The sequence below is a fragment of the Mytilus edulis genome, chromosome 7 (genome assembly GCF_963676685.1).
Source record: "Mytilus edulis chromosome 7, xbMytEdul2.2, whole genome shotgun sequence".
Taxonomy (NCBI): domain Eukaryota; kingdom Metazoa; phylum Mollusca; class Bivalvia; order Mytilida; family Mytilidae; genus Mytilus; species Mytilus edulis.
Genome location: NC_092350.1, coordinates 44028872 through 44046737, shown reverse-complemented (window position 1 = coordinate 44046737; position 17866 = coordinate 44028872). Strand labels below are relative to the sequence as shown.

Below are 17866 nucleotides of genomic sequence, written 5' to 3'. Positions count from 1 at the left end.
ATGCAAAAGTTGTATGATTGACTTTGCCAAAATACCATAATGTCTGCTATAATTTCCTTTGGTTTCATATCGTCAATTTATACATCAGTCACTCGGAACTTAATTTAGTATTAATTTGCCATCAAATTATATTGTAAATGATCGAATTAACTATTACAAGTCATGTGATACGGTAGGTAGATACATTGTTGGTATTCCTATTTGTGCATGCGTATATTTGTTTGTGTTTTCAACTTTATCCTCTTATCTTTACTGCCAAAGGATCTCAATGAGTCACTCCATTCAATTTGTCATATATTGCAATTAGGAGTTTTTCAAAAAATCTCAAATGCATAATTTTAAAATAATTTAGAGAATGATGTTGCTCGTTGTCGAAGGTTTATTTTCTCAATAAAGAATAAGAACAATACTTTACAAGTTATTCTAGTACACATGTATTTCTAAGCTTCTCGTACATGGTATTGTCATGGATTTTTTTTAATATTTTTTTCATCGTTTTACCATGCAAAATTAAATTTAAATTCTATTGAATTTTTAAGGCAAAATATGAGTATATCAAATAGTTAGGAATTCTTGTATTTCAGTAACGAAAATTTATTTACAAACTGTATCACTTTTATGAACCTTGTATATCATGTATATAAAGAAACGGAAATATTTGCCTCAATAGTCGTGCGCAATTTTCAATTGGCAATACATATGAAAATAATTCTAAGTACTCACATAACTTTTAAGAAGTAAAGATCCTGGAAAGCTTTAGGTGGAATGTCTGTTAATTTGTTCCCTGCCAGTCGCCTGTAAAAAAAGACAAACAATGGGACTATCTTTTGTTTATTGTTGTTATTCAAACACATTCACACAAAGTAACTTGATTTTTTTTTAATAAAATTGAAACATTGATTGTTATTTAAACAGATGTGTAAATATCAACGAACACCACCTTTAAAAACATCCCCCTTTTTTACTTTGATATTTAACATGTTTAAGATAAAGTTCAGTTTTTGTAATGCAATATAATATTATATAATTGTAATAAGATTAATAGAGACTTGGTTTGTTTTGGGGACACATACAGCTACGAAAAATTTCTATGCATTTAAATTCCTTTTCTAATGAGGTTTGATCGTTCGTTGCGAAGTTAATCCAGAAAAATTAATCGGACGCAAAAACACATATAGCTACGAAAATTTCTATAAATTTGAAATTCCTTTTCTAATTATGTTTGATTGTTCGTTGTGAAGTTAATCCAGAAAAATTAATCGGCCGCAAAAACATTTTTTTTATTATTCGTATCTAGTATTTAATACACAGTGTTGTTCCAAAAAAAACCTGAAATGTATATATAATGTTTTTGGGATGAGTTTTGTTTGTTTCATTCGATAGTGTGAAATTCAAAGCTGTTTAAAACAACAGTGTAATAAATAAGATGTTATTGATGTGTATTAACGTTATTTCCAGTTGTTATACACTCGTTTATCCATCCAGAACCTGGTGATCAAATTAAATATTCAGCATTCGTTATAACCCAACCAGGGTTTCCGCTCGCGGTCGCCATTTCCAAAATTTGCGAAAAAATAATAATTGTGGGGATTAAAATTCGTCATTGGCGAAAGAAATATATATAACGATTTATTTTCAGCCATCTTGTTTATTTACTTTTTTCGGTTTTCTCGGACATTAACTGATCAGACAATGAACTCGTTAAGATTGCATTTTATAGCTATCGACATGAAAGGATTAATTAATAAAGGTGTTGATTGTATTATATGACAAAATGATATGGTTAAATGGCTTTCGTCACATGTCACATAAAGGATTTATTAACCTCTTTGCGACGCACGTGTTTGAAGCAAATTTTTGACGATTCCTCTACTTCTTTTAATGATAGTCCAGAAAAGAAAACTGTTGTAATGAAGAAAAAGCAAGAAAGGTCTCTGATTTAAAACTTTATCATTTAACTTTGATATAAATAACTGATTTGAGTGGGTCTTTAAAGTCGTTTTAGTGACACACGTGTTTCAAGCATAGTTTTACTTATTTGCGATGGTCTAGAAAAGAAAACTGTCGTTATGAAGAAATCTATTCAAAAGGATGCGAACAACCCCTCGAATGAGAATAACCCTTCAATGCAATGACTTCCACTTACATGAGAGATCAATTTCAAGTGATATATCTTTTGTTTTGTTGTAAAAACCACTTCTCCGTACAAAAGGGCACATGATTTTATTTTGGAGAAATTCCCCAAAGAACTGTAAATCTTTCTGATATACTAGAATTTTTAATATTCTAGGATTTATATCTTCTTTATTTGTAAAAGTAAGTGGCTCCCTTCTTTTAAAGTTGTTCAAAATATAAATAATGTTACCTATATAGTTATTTTTTTAAAGGTAAATGTTAAGTATTTATTCATTTCAATGTAGACTCTAAGACAAGTTTGAGAGAATAGTCATAGAAAACAATTGGACACATTTATCTTATTTAGGGGGGGGGGGAGAGAAATTTTAAAAGAAAAAATTATTTGTGTTACTTGGGGGAAAAAAATTAAAGTGGCGAACAATATAATGTTTTGGCGAAAGAGGTGGCGAAAAAAATAATTGACCCAGGGGAAACCCTGAACACAACGAATAATATACAGAACTGCTTATGTATACAAAAGCATAAAATTCAATGAGAGCAAACATGTTTGGAATAGAAGGTTTGTTCCAGGTACCGTTAAAGTATTTGAGATGGTGAAGAAAATGTGACTTTCATTTGTGTTTGTTCCAATTTCATGATGCATCTGTCATGATGAGTATGCCGCCCCTCTACAAACGAAATGATAAATTAGCCACGAGACTATCTAAATCGTATTTCAATTACTTGTATTACAGACTTGTTGAATCAAGATTTGCCTTTAGTGGTATATTGTGCTGCTTTTTATGTTTTAACATAATAAGAAATGTGTGAACAACTTTCAATACATTATTCATATGATTTCATAGGTATGGTTCATACAGTTTGCACATTTAGAGAATAGAGAAAGAACTTAACGAAAGACGGTCAACAGACTCAAACGGATGGCAAACCATTACATTGATAAAGAAAATATACTCACAATTCTTCTAACTTTCTAAACTTTAAAAAGGCATTGTCAGGAAAGCTAGTCATGTTGTTCATACTAAGATCTCTGAAAAAAAAATAATGTTAATACAAAACCCATAACATTTATCAATTATTTTTATATATTTGTACATGTAATAAAAGTAATATTAAAGTATATCACTGTTATATGTGTTCGATAATATTGTTTTGTCCTTGTTAATATTTGACAAGAAAATTGCATCGCTGTAAGAGGTTGTGCTTTATGTTAGAAATCGCTTAATCAACGCTATTGGTTTACTTATCACACGTACATGACGTATTGAGATTAAGATTAAAACACAATGTTGACTGTTGAACAACTAATTTTGACTTTTTTACCTATTTTGTTTGTTTGTTTTGTTTTGTTCTTGCATTGTTGTCAATAAAATCGAATTTGATGCGACTGCCCTACAAGTGAAAGGTTTAGCTAGCTATAAAACTAGATTCAGTTCATTTTATCTATATAAGAAAATTGTACCAAGTCAGGAATATGACAGTTATTGTCCATTCGTTTGATGTATTTTAAATTTTGATTTTGTCATTTAATTAGGGACTTTCCATTTAGAATTTTCCACGGACATGACAGAGTTCAGTATTTTTGTAATATTACTTTTTTCATACTTTAAATATTTCCTCGTCGACTTAAGTCTAATGCCCACGACAAATTAAAGGTTTAGCTATAATATCATAAGTTCAAGTCAAAGGTATAAAACGGTTTACCATTAAAATTGGATCTTATGGATGAAACATCTTGTTCTTTTTCATCTATATACGTTATAGTTCATTTATGATAGCTAACTGTATCGACATTCCTGATGCAGCTTAACATTGTAAGTGTATAAAAACATCATAAATTTCTCACGTTAGAATTGGACTAATAGTATTATATATACATATCGTTTTTATAATAGTCAACTTTATTACTTAAACTGCTAGTTCATTTGCAGAATAACTAACTCAAGATTTGTGAAAAAAGTCATTTATTAAGAATATCATAAAGCATTATATAACTGACAGTGATGGGCAATTATGTCATTAAACAAAACTGAATAAATGACAACAATTGCAAAGGTGGGGAATACATACCGCCACTTATCAAAAAACAAATTACAAAACATAAACAAACAATTATATACAATCAACATAGATATAATAAAATGATAATACTTAAAAATTTAAAAAGAGGGTGTAGGGGGTGGGAAATTGAAAATCTTTACTTTTCTGGTAAAACAAAAATAGAGTCTAGTAGCATTCAGTACAATTGCGATAATGCGGGCGCAACTTGACGCTTGTTTAAAGTAAGCATGCACTTTAACCTCATTGGTTAATTAAAATATGTGTGGCCAATGATAATTAATATTGACCCCGATCATGCCATGACCATGATGACCTTGACTGCCTGAAATCGAAAACTTGCATAATTCCTAGACAAAGACCATGGAAATATTTGGTTTCTTATTACACCTTTGATAAGAAATAAAACCTTTACAAGTTGAAACAGTAGCTAAAAATTAGTGTAAAAAAAATTTACTGCCAAAAATGTTTTTATTAGAATAAAACTTATTATATACTTAAAGAAAATGAATAATAAAAAAAAAAAACATTTGAGTTGAAACATAAACATCTTATATTTATAATTAACATCAATTGGACCAGATAAGTTAATCTCATTTGATTACTCCTTTGTTTACTGTTGACACATATCGAAACAAATATGAAATATAGGTCATTAAAACAACAACAACATTTAGTCTTTATATAAACTGTAAACTGATTACATGTATCAATATTTCTGTCTTTTGAATAATAATTTCAAGGTTGCACTCATCCCATCATTGCATGAGGACAAAGCAAACCGATAATTTTCAAAATCTTAAACCAGTTGGTTGACCGTTATGGAATAACCGTTTCACAAATGATATCGGATATGTTCCTTACGTCGTAACTACAATCCCCTTCCCTTTCATGAATGTGACCTACCGAATTAGACTATTTACCGGATTTGTAATAACATAAGCAACACGACGGGTGACACATGTGGAGCAGGATCTGCTTACCCTTCCGGAGCACCTGAGATCACCCCTAGTTTTTGGTGGGGTTCGTGTTGTTTATTCTTTAGTTTTCTATGTTGTGTCATGTGTACTATTGTTTTTCTGTTTGTCTTTTTCATTTTTAGCCATGGCGTTGTCAGTTTGTTTTAGATTTATGAGTTTGACTGTCCCTTTGGTATCTTTCGTCCCTCTTTTAAGCTATGCCAAGGTATGATTGTTATTAACCAAGATTTTTTCTTCATTTAAAGGTGTCATTTTAAATATTTAAAAAGAAGTTGGCATGTGATTCCGTTCAAATCTATTTGACAACACCAATGACGATCATAATCACATAAAAGTAACGGAACTTGGTCTTGCAGAAGGAACTCATTAGACTCCTACTGAAGTAATTGTATTTTAGATAAAAATGTACAAAAAACTGTAATAGATAGTAAAATATCCTGCAGTGTTGATATTCAGATGAATTATTTTTACCGCAGTAGGGAAAGGTGATATTGTCGATTTATTAACGAGATCACGCAACAAGCAAGTAGAATGGGATCAATCGATTAAAATTTACTTAGTAGAATCGATTTCAAATAAAAAATATATCATAAAATTAATGCATTCCTATAATAGCTGAAGGTCTTTTGTATTATTGATATTAATGTCTTTATAGAACGATTAACTATCTTCTAGGTGTAAAGCAGATCAATATAAATGACATTTGCAATATATTTCTGTTGGTTATATGTCTCTTACAAAGCTTTTTACTGAAACAACCAAGTTTGACATAACAAATTAATCGACGAATAAGATTTAATTGAAGACATACGTAATTGATATAGCGAGTATAACTTTTTCACTGAAGATGTAACAGCTCATCGACTATTTATCATGGCAAAATAATAACCTGTTACCCATTAAAAGAATTATTATTTGTTACAAACTGTTGTGCTACATTTCATACACTTTAAATTCAGAAATTATTGCGAGGTTTTTATCAATGCGAATAATGCGACTACATGTAGGTGAGGATCGCAATAATAAGAAATCGTATTTTAATAACAGAAACATAGATCTTCATGCAGATTTTTTATAATGGCAATAATTAAACTCGCAATAAATCGCAATAATAAATACATGCAATAATTTCTGAATTTACAGTATTTAACTCGTAAATACAAAAAGGTTACAGTGTATCATATCGGTATATCCATTAATCCAAAAAAGATGCAGGTTATTGTTGCATGTTTCGAAAACAAAGTCGGAAAAACAATTTGAGGATAAAAAACGAAAAGAGTAACATTACTATGTTAACTATGTTAATACCTTAATATAGGTAGAATCAAACGAAGCGACAATTTTTATTATGTACATATGTTTTGTTTTTATGACTTTTCTTTATGTAGATGATACCACTGGGGTCATTCTTACTTTGAGTAATCGACACACACACCAATATATCTCTTGCTTATTTCCATTACAATTAACAAAGTTTGTCTTACTTGCTTCGTAGAGAACGCACTTAAGGTGTATTACTAGAATTTTGCAGTAAAGTAATACAAAATGTTCTCTTTAGGTTTGCATGTAATTATCTTTTATTTTCTATTTTGTTATAGGTAATAGTAACAATTATAAGATGTAAACATATGTTGTAATTACAATAAAGCCTAGACAAATGGACAATTAAAGAAAACATTCGCAGTAAAATTAAGAGTTAATGCTTTATTATTGAACTATCGTTTGTACGTGTGGTGTGAATCGTGATAGTTACACGAAGAAACTTAAAATACGAAAGTGTATAAACAAATTTGTACATGTACCTAGGGCGACTAATTCTGGTGTATGCATGATTAACACAATCACTGAATTTATGGTCTTTGATCATAGAGAAAGAAGCTGTTATCTTCATCAAAATGAACATGTTAAAAATAATGTTCAATTACTGAAGAATTACCATTCCTTCCTATTATATGACACGAACAAGGATATATTGTCTAATGAGTTAACATCCGAAAATCGTGATATAATCAACATGAGTATCAAAAAATCACAAGCGTGATAAATTTCCTAGAGTTAGTCACAACTAGTCAAGACATTAAACTTCAAAAGACCAAATACAAATAAATAAGATGATAAATATAAACGTTAGGAAGACATATGCACATGATTAGGTCTTTTTTACGTCTGATTAGAATTAAGCGCCTTTAATACTGGACGATTCTAATTCCTTTGATATACACGAGGTGACAGTGCTTGCATGCTTGGTTGTTGATTTTAATAGGTTAATGGATCATGCTTTATGCATATACACGATAAGAACATTTAAGCAGTAAGCTAAACAAATTTGCTTTACAAAAATAGGTCGACTTGGATAGAATGTGGGTCTGGACAAGATATGGTTGATTTTGTAGATAGCATGATCATTTCCAAAGTATAACACGTCTTTTTACATACGGACGCGAATTAATGCATATTTAAACATACCGTCCAGAAATTAGGTGGCTGTTTTTTTTGCATTTTTCTAACTACCCAATTACTGCATGAAATTTGAATAAAGAGCAATAGATTAACGTATCGTATTTATTTACTACGTAGTTGAATATCTTAAAGCTCTAAAAAAGTAGACGCACTCTAAAGGATAATAAACAATTCATGACAATTAAATGAGTAGAAAAGTAAACGGTTCGTATGTTTAAAAAAACATTAATCTATATTTATTTTTAAAATCCATCTCACTTTTGATTGATTGATTGCTTGGATAGTGTTAAGCACTGTTGTGATATTTTGTGAGACACAATTTTGTTTTTTTGGACGAAGCTTCAGTGCCCGGAGAGAACAGTTGATCTTTGTTAGAAAAACTGACAATCCTAGTCAATTAGAATAGGTGTCGAGTGCACCTGTAATTGTGGGATTCGTACTCATAAAGTTAATGTTGACAGGCTACGTTAGTTTGACTTCTTAGACCACTAAGCCTGCCAGCGCTCATTGCATCCTTGGGAACTTTTTTGGGATATTAATATATTCCGCAATTAGATTTCTGTTTAAGTTATTTATGAAAAATTATATTTAAGTCAAAAACAAGTTATGTTGTGTATTCTTTTCTATTTTCAGAAACCTATTGTGTAATCTGTTGTTTTCTTTTGAGTTAATTGATGTTATTACAAAACATTTGCTTTTCATGTTTCTATCTATTGATATTATGTAACTATAAATTGTTTACGTTGTTTCACTTTTGATTTATGATCAAAACTGACAATGTTTGATTGTATCGACTGATCTGGTGGAAAATATTCATTTTCATGCACTACATACTAATCTGTGTTTATTAAACTAGAAAACATGCTTAAACGATTTCTGATGTCTTAAAAAAAACTCGTATATCTAAGACAATCTCGTACGTCGAAATTGTACTTGATAACATAATTCTCTCAACTATCACTATATAAAGCATGTTAAAAATAAAGTCTTTTATTACAATGATTTCGTAGGTGTTGCTTACAGGTGGTTAAGATGCAAGAATTATAAAAAGTAAAATCACAAAAATACTGAACTTAGAGGAAAATCAATTCGGTAAGTCCATAATCACATGGCAAAATCAAATAACAAAACGCATCAAAAACGAATGGACAAGAACAGTCACATTCCTGACTTGGTACAGGCATTTTCAAAAGTAGAAAATGGTGGATTAAACCTGGTTTTTTAACGCTAACCCTCTCACTTTAATGACCATCTCATCAAATTCCGTTATATTTATATTAATGCGTTAACTAATCAGACATAAATAAAATAGTCAAAATATGGGTACATCAGTCATCATCGTATAACAATTTTAAAAGGAACAATTTAACAGAACACAAAAACATCTATCTACAAACACATTCATTGATTTGTGTGTCTGACGTCAGAAAATTTTATACGTCACATAGATTTGTCGTTCAATGTGCATATAAACAATTTTAAAATTTACATAGGCAATGATAGTATATGGGGTTAAAAAATCAAAAGTATGTAAGAATAAATTTCAGAAATAGACCGAGATTGAAAATAGTCCAAAAGTTATATATAGAATTTATAAGAATCCACAAATAGTTAACTCCACTACGCGATTGAATGATTTTAACGTTTATGGTTCAACGTATTTTGTAATTCATAATAGAAATATATCATAATGACATACAATAGAACGATATCATACTGACGGGATATTTCAAAGTACAGAGTCACGTTATAAGAACCAAAGAAATACAAAAAAGTCGCATAAACAAAACACGCCACCAAAAAATGAAAGACAATACAAACACATTGACGAGTACCGAGCCACGTCAAACGGATATCACATAAAACCATTCAACAGTAAAAGTAATATTAATAATAGAACAAAGACAAATGAAAGAACTATAAAACACGTTGTTAAGATGATAAACAACATCAGTACGCAGAATCTATATATCAACAATGATCAAGACCATCGTGTATTATATGTGAAGTTGTAATAAAACCATGTATAACCTTGCATATGCACAACATGTATAAAACATTGTCTGAACTCATAGACATAAGGGAGTTAGTGGGAGCATAACTGACATATTTATCTTACACTCTTTGAAAGGTTCCATGTCTAGGAGTATATTGACGTTTAAATTGTGCATGCAGTTATTCGCCTAAGTCTCATCGCAATATTTGATTCCAAAAATTAAAACTGTGGCGTGTGCCACCTAACATTTGTACTATTCTAAAAATTGAAAAAAAGCAAGACTTTTCAGTACTGAAAATGAAAAATCCTATTTATATTTCAAAACAATTAGACCAGATAAGTTAATCTTATTTGATTACTCGTTTGTTTACTCTTGACACATATCGTATATTAAAATACAGGTCAGTTAAACAATAACAATAGTTAGTCTTTACAAAACCTCACCATATACTGATTACATTTTCCATGTGTCTGTTGTTTCAACAAATATGTCAAGGTTTGACAAATAACATTGTCGCATTTGTACAAAGGAAAATCAATAATTTTCAGAATCTTAAACCAGAAAAGTAATGTTAAGTAAGCGACGTCATTGAACACGATTCATTTCCCAAATGATAATCTCATTTAAATATATTAAGCAACGTCTTTGTGTGCTTTAGACACATTAATTTGACAGCACTAGTGATGATATTAAGCAGATAAAATAATGTAAATACGACCGTTCAAAAAACTCCTTTAACTCCTACAGATATAATTCATCGCATTGTAGATCATCATATTAAACAAAAATATAATAGATTGTTTTCATTTATCATAAACAATAAAATTGTATATCTAACAAAATATGAAACGATTTATATTTCCAATTCGTTCTTACAACAGTGGAGAAAGTTGATATTGTCACTTTATAAATGACATCACATAGAAAACAAGTTGAAGGAGTTCACTTTGTAAATGTTATTTCGAATATAAAGTATATTATAAAAATGACGCATGGCTATAATACACGTATTATTAATAAAAAAGTCTTTCAAGAACGATAAACGATCTGCTTGGTGCAAAATATACCACAAAGAGGGGCGAAAGCTACCAGAGGAACATTCAAACAAGATCGAAAATAAACTGCCAACGCCGTGTCTTAGACAGAAAAACAGTGAAACAATAGTGCACTGTACACAACACAGAAAACTAAAGACTTAGCAACACGAACAAAACCAAAACTGCGAATGGTATCAGATGCTTCCCAAAGGGTAAGCAGATCCTGCGCAACATATGGCACCCCTCCTGTTTTTCATATTATAACAAACCCGGTAAATAGTCTAATTCGGTAGGTCACATTTGTGTAAAGGAGATGGGATTGTAGTTCCGACAAAAGGAACATATCGGATATTATATGTGAAACGGATATTCCGTAACGACAATGGATTCTATAAACGGTTTCTGTCGACAGCAAACAATTGAAATAATTGTTATAGATTTTCATGATTATTTAAAAATCACGTAAATTTTCCAATTGTAGTCAAATTTGAACTCTAAAGAACTTATGATTATGGATTTTCCGATTAGATTTTCCTCTGAGTTCAGTATTTTTGTGATTTTACTTTTTGTGTATAACAAACATTGGTAAATATGAATTCGTTCATAAATTCAAGAATAGTTTTATGAACAATGTTAGTTTTGGGTTTGAAAATTATAATGTATTTCATCATTTCTGAAAGGGATAGTTACATTGTCCATTTGAATCAAACATGATTTTTATATGGTAACAAAAACTGAGAATAGAACCCGTAATGTCGTATGACGTTTAATTATGATTTTTCATAATATTTTAACACATGTTCTTACTAAGAGAAAGTTTTGAAGACGAAAATAACAAAATAAGATGGTGCAGTCAATGATAATGATAGCTCGTGACAATAAAAAAAAGTATTTAAAGTCTTACATGTCGCAGCTAATGATCTTAACAAACACCAACAATGAATGAATAAACCACACCAATTACATCCCATGCATTAACATGTTATGTTTTTCAGGCACTTTGTTCGATTTTTTTCCATTGATGTATTTTTTTTTCTCCAACAATGATTGCCAATTAGACAACTCTCCAAAAGAGACCAAAATGACACAGAAATGAACTACTATAGATCACCATACGGCTTTTACAATGAGCAAATTTCATACCATAGTCAGCTATAAAAGGGCAAAAATCACAAATATAAACCAATTCAAACGAGACAACTAACAGTCTAGTTAAAAAATAATAACGACAAAAATATGTAGCACAACAAAAAACAAGTAATGCAGGCTCATGACTTGGGACAGGCACATACACACAGAATTACGCTGTTTTAGCCTTGGTTTATTTTTCGAAAGTATATACATGTACATGCATACATAAAATAAAAAAAAGATGAAAGATAAATAAACTATGTGATTGAGCATTTTAAACTTAAAAAAGGAAAAGTAAGAAGATAGTAAGGGCCAACACAAAAGAAATGACACCAAATTTCATTTTACATTTATCAAACACATTGTATTTTGGAGGAAACTCGAGCTCTTTAGATTGTTAATTACAAATTTGGGGTACAGTATCTCATAATCACATTTCGTTTATGATATTTCCGAGAAATTGAATTTTTTATATGAGTCCAAATCAATATCTTGTCTGTTGTATTTTTCTTTTCTATTAAACATATGTAGTCTGTTGTTTTCTTTGAGTTAATTGATTATATTACAAAACTATTTCTTTTCATGTTTCTATCTATTAATATTACGTAACAGTTAATTGTTTACGTTGTTTCTGTACTTATTTATGATCAGATCTGACAATGTTTGATTGTATCAAATAATCTGGTGGAAAAATATTCACGTTTATGTACTATAAAATAAGCTGTGTTTATTAAACAAGAAAACTTACGATTTCTGATGTCTAAATGAAAACAAAACTAGTATATCTAAGACAACCTTTTACGTCGACATTTTAAGTGATTAGTAAATTCCTTTCAATATATATGAAGCATGGTGAAATTCAATTCTTCGAAAGCAATGTTTTTCAGGTATAGCTAGCTATTACATCAGGTTCAATCCACCATTTTCTACATAAGAAAATACATGTAACAAGTCAGAATATGACAGTTGTTATCCATTCGGTTGATGTATTTGAACTTTTGATTTTGACATTTTGATTACGGACTTTCCGGTTTGAATTTTCCTCAGCGTTTAGTATTTTTGCAATTTTACTTTTTTTCACCTTATTATTAATATGTTAAAAATCAATTCTTCGATAACAATGTTTTCACGAGGGTTGCTTACTGGTGGTTAAGGTGCAAACATTCTATCTTTGAGGACTTTAGTTGGAGTATAACTGACATTTTTATATCACACTTTTTTAAGAAAACATTGACGTTTAGATTTTGCATGCAGTTACAATATATCCGTCAAAGTTTGCATCGCAATATTTGCATTGAAAAATAAAAACTGTGAGGTGTGTCGCATTACATTTTCCATTCCACTTCTGCTGTCTATAAGCAGTAAAGGTATATCTCCATAACAATGTTTAATGAAAAAACACACAACAAGAAAAACAAATATACAGATAAAATAAAGGCAACAGTAGTATACCGATGTTCAAACTCATAAATCCATGGACAAAAAACAAAATCGGGGTAACAAACTAAAACTGAGGGAAACGCATTGAATATAAGAGGAGAACAACGACACAACACTACAATATAACACACACAGAAACGCACCAAGCAACAGACAAAATCCCACGAGAATAACATTATAACAACCAATACATGAATTTGGGATAGACAAGTACCGTGACACGTCTTATCGCAATGTGAATTTACACTCAAAAATAAGAGAAAACAACCGACGCAACGTTAAAATGAAACACATACAGAAACGAACTATAATATAACAATGGCCATATTCCTGACTTGGTACAGGACATTTTTAAAGAAAAAAATGGCGGGATGAACCTGGTTTTGTGGCATTCCAAACCTCCCCTTTTATAGCAATGTGAAATATAACATTAAGATGACAACTCAACACTACAGGACTACAATATAAATAAATTGGAGAATACAATTGACAGGGAAACACACGAACAACAGCCAACAAAAGGCAACAAGTTGAACATTTTAATACGCCAGAAGTGCAAAATGAAAAAAAGGAAGAATACTCAGTCATGAAAATGTAAAAAATCCTATTTATATTTCAAAACTATTAGATCAAATAAGTTTATCTTATTTGATTACTTGTTTGTTTACCCTTGTCACATATCGAATCAAATATAGAAATAAGGGTCAGTAAAACAATAACAATATTTAGTATTTACATAACCTGTGTACTGATTTCATTTTTAACAATTATGTCACGGTGCACCTCATTCCATCGGCAAATTCGTACAAAGATAAACTAGTAATTTTAATAAATTCAAACTAGTAAAGCTACGATAATTAAGCGACATTGAACACAATCTAATTTTAAACAGATAAAGCAACGTCTTTGTGTGCTTTAGAAACATCAATTTGACAGCACTAGTTATGATATTAAGCAGACAAAAGTTATGTAAATACAAATGTTGAAAAAACTCCTGTCACTCCTACATATATAGTTCATTGTAGATTTTTTTTTTAAATATTAGAGATCTAACAAAACGTGAAGAGAATATATTTCAAAGTTTCCACAGTGAAGAAAGGTGTTAATGTAGATTTATTATTGAGATCACACAGAAAACAAGTTGAAGGAGTTCGATCTATAAGTTTATTTCAAATACAAAATATACCTATAAATAAAACTCTTACACCATACACGTGTCGATTGTTTGATTCTGATGGTTATTAGCAAAACTGAAGTCCGCCTCCGGTTTTTGTCTCTTTGACACATTCCCCATTTCCTTTCTCAAGGTTAGCACAATACATATGCTAGTTGAAATACTTGCTTGATGATTATATGTCTTTAACTAACCTTTTAACAAAATATATGACATTCCAAGTTATTCGCTGAACTAGTGAAGTACAACTAACGTTGATATAGCGATTGTGTTTATTTCACTGAAGATGTGTTAGCTCATCTTCTAGAATTGTGGGGGGGGGGGGGAAAGTAATTATAAAAATCAGTAATGCTTTAAAAATTCAACTATTTAAATGTTTAGCTGCTAAAGAAAAGCCATGGTACTTCATTAAAAATGTATTTAACTCATTCAATTATGTATAACCAGAGCTAAGTATTTATTCGATTGCTGTGTCTTTTAATCTAAACAAGCTGTGTTGTAAAATTATAAAGCAAAATTGATTAATATAATAAACATTATTTAACACAAAAAAGAAAACTGAAAAAAGCAGAATAAAGCTGTTATCTTCATCAAAATGAAGATGTTTAAAAACAAGCCGTTCAGTGATTGTACAATTCCTTAATATATTATGTGCTTGTTAAAACAAAGGATGGATTGCAAACTGAGTCAACATCCTTAAAGGGCCGGATGAATACAATGAGTACAATTAATACAATCACAAAGTTATGCAATTAATTTCTTTTAGTCGCATCTAGTCAAGATATTAAACATCGAAATACCAAAATAAAGTGCTAAAATGAAAATACAACCGTTCTGAAGATCAATAAATTTGATAAGATCTTTCTTACGTCAGTTTGCAGACAGTACAAATTCATATTATATACACAGGTCGACAGCGCTTGCCTGAATGCTAGGAGTCAATTATTGCGAACTCAAGACAAGAATAAAAAAAAAACAGTCAACAAGATTAGCTAGGTCTGCAAAGAGGTTAACTTAGATAGAAAGCGGATTATAACTTTGTTAACTTGTAGCACGCATGATACTCTCAAACATTGAATTTAGTGTCAAAAAGCTTTATTCAGACGGACGTAGACTAATGCATTTTCATACAATCCGTATTGGATGTCTCAAATAAAAAAGAAGATATGATATGATTGCCAATTAGGCAACTCTCCAAAAGAGACCAAAATGACACAGAAAGTAACTGCTATAGATCACCATACGGCTTTAACAACGAGAAAACCGCATACCATAGTCATCTATAAAAGTTCCAAAATCACAAATGTAAACCAATTCAAACGAGAAAACTAACAGCCAAGTTGATGTACAAAAAAGTAATTTACGAAAGAAAATATGTAGCACAACAACAAACAACCACTGAATTTAAGGTTCATGACTTGGGACAGGCACATTCATACAGCATTTCGTCGTGTTTGTCCAAGTCTATTTATCGACAGTATACAATGTATACATGCATGTATAAAATGAATTAAAAATGGAAGATAAATTCACTATGTGATAGAGCATTTTAAAATCTAAAAAAGAAGAGTAAGAAGATAGTTAGGGCCTACACAAAAGCAATGACAATCAGATTTGAAATTAAAATTTCATGTTCATTTGTTTAAACTCTACATCATATATTTGTTAAGTGCAATCCGTTTTGAGGAAAACTCTAGCTCTTTAGATTGTTTATTGCAAATTTCGGATAAAGTATCTCAAAATTACATTCCGTATACGATATTTACGAGCAATTGAATTTAATATTTGAGTACAAATGAAGATATTGCCTGTTGCATTTTCTTGTTCTATGAAACATTTTTTTATCTGTTGTTTTCATTGAGTTAATTGAATATATTACAAAAACATTTCCTTTCATGTTTCTATCTATTGATATTATGTAACTATAAATTGTTTATGTTGTTTCTCTCCTGATTTATGATCGAGTCTGTCAATGTTTGATTGTATCAAATAATCCAGAGGAAAGTAAACATGGTCATGCACTATAAAATAATCTGAGTTTAATAAACTAGAAAATACCCTTGAACGATTTTTTATTTTTCTTTATTTGATAAAATTGGTATATTTCAGACAGTTTCTTACGTCGATATTGCATAGGATTAGAATATCCATCCAACTGTCAATATAAAAACATTACAAAAAATCATTCTTTTGAAAACAATGTTTGTTTTCGATTGCTAATGTATGGTTCAAACCCCATGGATTCATAGGTCTTTAACTATTTATAACCTTGCATATGTTAAATATTAATCAAATATCTGTTCAGAATGTTTTAATTATACACTTTCTCCAAGTTTCATGTCAAGGAGAATCTTTTGCGATATCGTCAGAAAGGATTTAAACTGTAGTGTGAGCCATCAAATATTTTCCTTACTACTTTCCCCTTCAGGCCATAATGCATAGTAATGTATGAGGTACATTGTATACCTCCAGAACAATATTTAATATTTTGTGTAAAACATTGTTAAAATATGTCGTCAATTCTTGTTTTTTCCTTCTAACGAGACAACAGAAAGAAGAAAAAATCATTATCAAATGGAATGCCAATCTTTTTTAACTGATGAGCATACATTGAATTCTCAAAGGAATTTAATGAATAACAATGCCATTATCATTTGCTCAAAACATTCACGTGTTTTATCTACCTATGTTGCAATTTAAAATTATTGTTAAATGTTTCACATGATCAATCTCTTACAGAAACTTGAATCAGCGGAAATTCATGTTCATATATCAAGTAGTCGGATTTATAAATAGACCTTGAAAATCAATTCATTTAACAAAATATGCAAAAAAAAAACATCCAATACTCCTTGAATGTCATTAAATAACAAAGGTTAATAGTATTGTTTCAAAGAACATGACACATTGATAATTTTCTATCGATGTTTTACCATCAAACTGGATTAAAAATGCATAAAATGGGAAATATAAGGTTGAAAAGGCATATGGAGTATCTCATGAAATCAACATTTAATGTTGTTGCATGTGACAAAATGTGTTAAATTAAATATGTATAGTTGACTGCAGATATTATGATACACACGGCGACTTGCAGGCCTTGAAGTCATGAAACTTTCGAGTCAGATGTTTGTACTTATTCTTCAAAATCAACCAATCAAAATGCTGGATTTCATGTTTCGAGCATGAATTTTGGGCTCCGAGCACTGAGCAAAGTTTTATAACTGTGGTATAGACTAATTAAGTACTCAAAAATAAAAATAAACTCTTAATTCAGGAGAAATTACTATAAGGCAACCCTTCTGGCACCTTTAATTCGAAAACAAAAATATCTAAAATATTTAATGACAGAAGACATATGTTAGATGGATATCGATATTTATTCATTTGGATTCTGTCTTATACCAAGTGCAAAACAGCAAAACCTGCCAAAAAGAGTCTCCATTACCAATT

At 30.2% G+C, this 17866-nt stretch overlaps 1 protein-coding gene across 1 annotated transcript in view; it reads right to left on the bottom strand.

Moving 5' to 3' along the window:
- Positions 1-17866, bottom strand: part of LOC139481549 (leucine-rich repeat-containing G-protein coupled receptor 5-like) — a 66415-nt gene that overhangs the window by 21477 nt on the left and 27072 nt on the right. The window contains exons 2-3 of the mRNA XM_071264966.1: positions 3095-3166; positions 724-795 (exon numbers count right to left, since the gene is read on the bottom strand). Of these exons, the coding sequence (XP_071121067.1) occupies positions 724-795; positions 3095-3166 (144 nt within the window). The remainder of the gene's footprint in view (positions 1-723; positions 796-3094; positions 3167-17866) is intronic.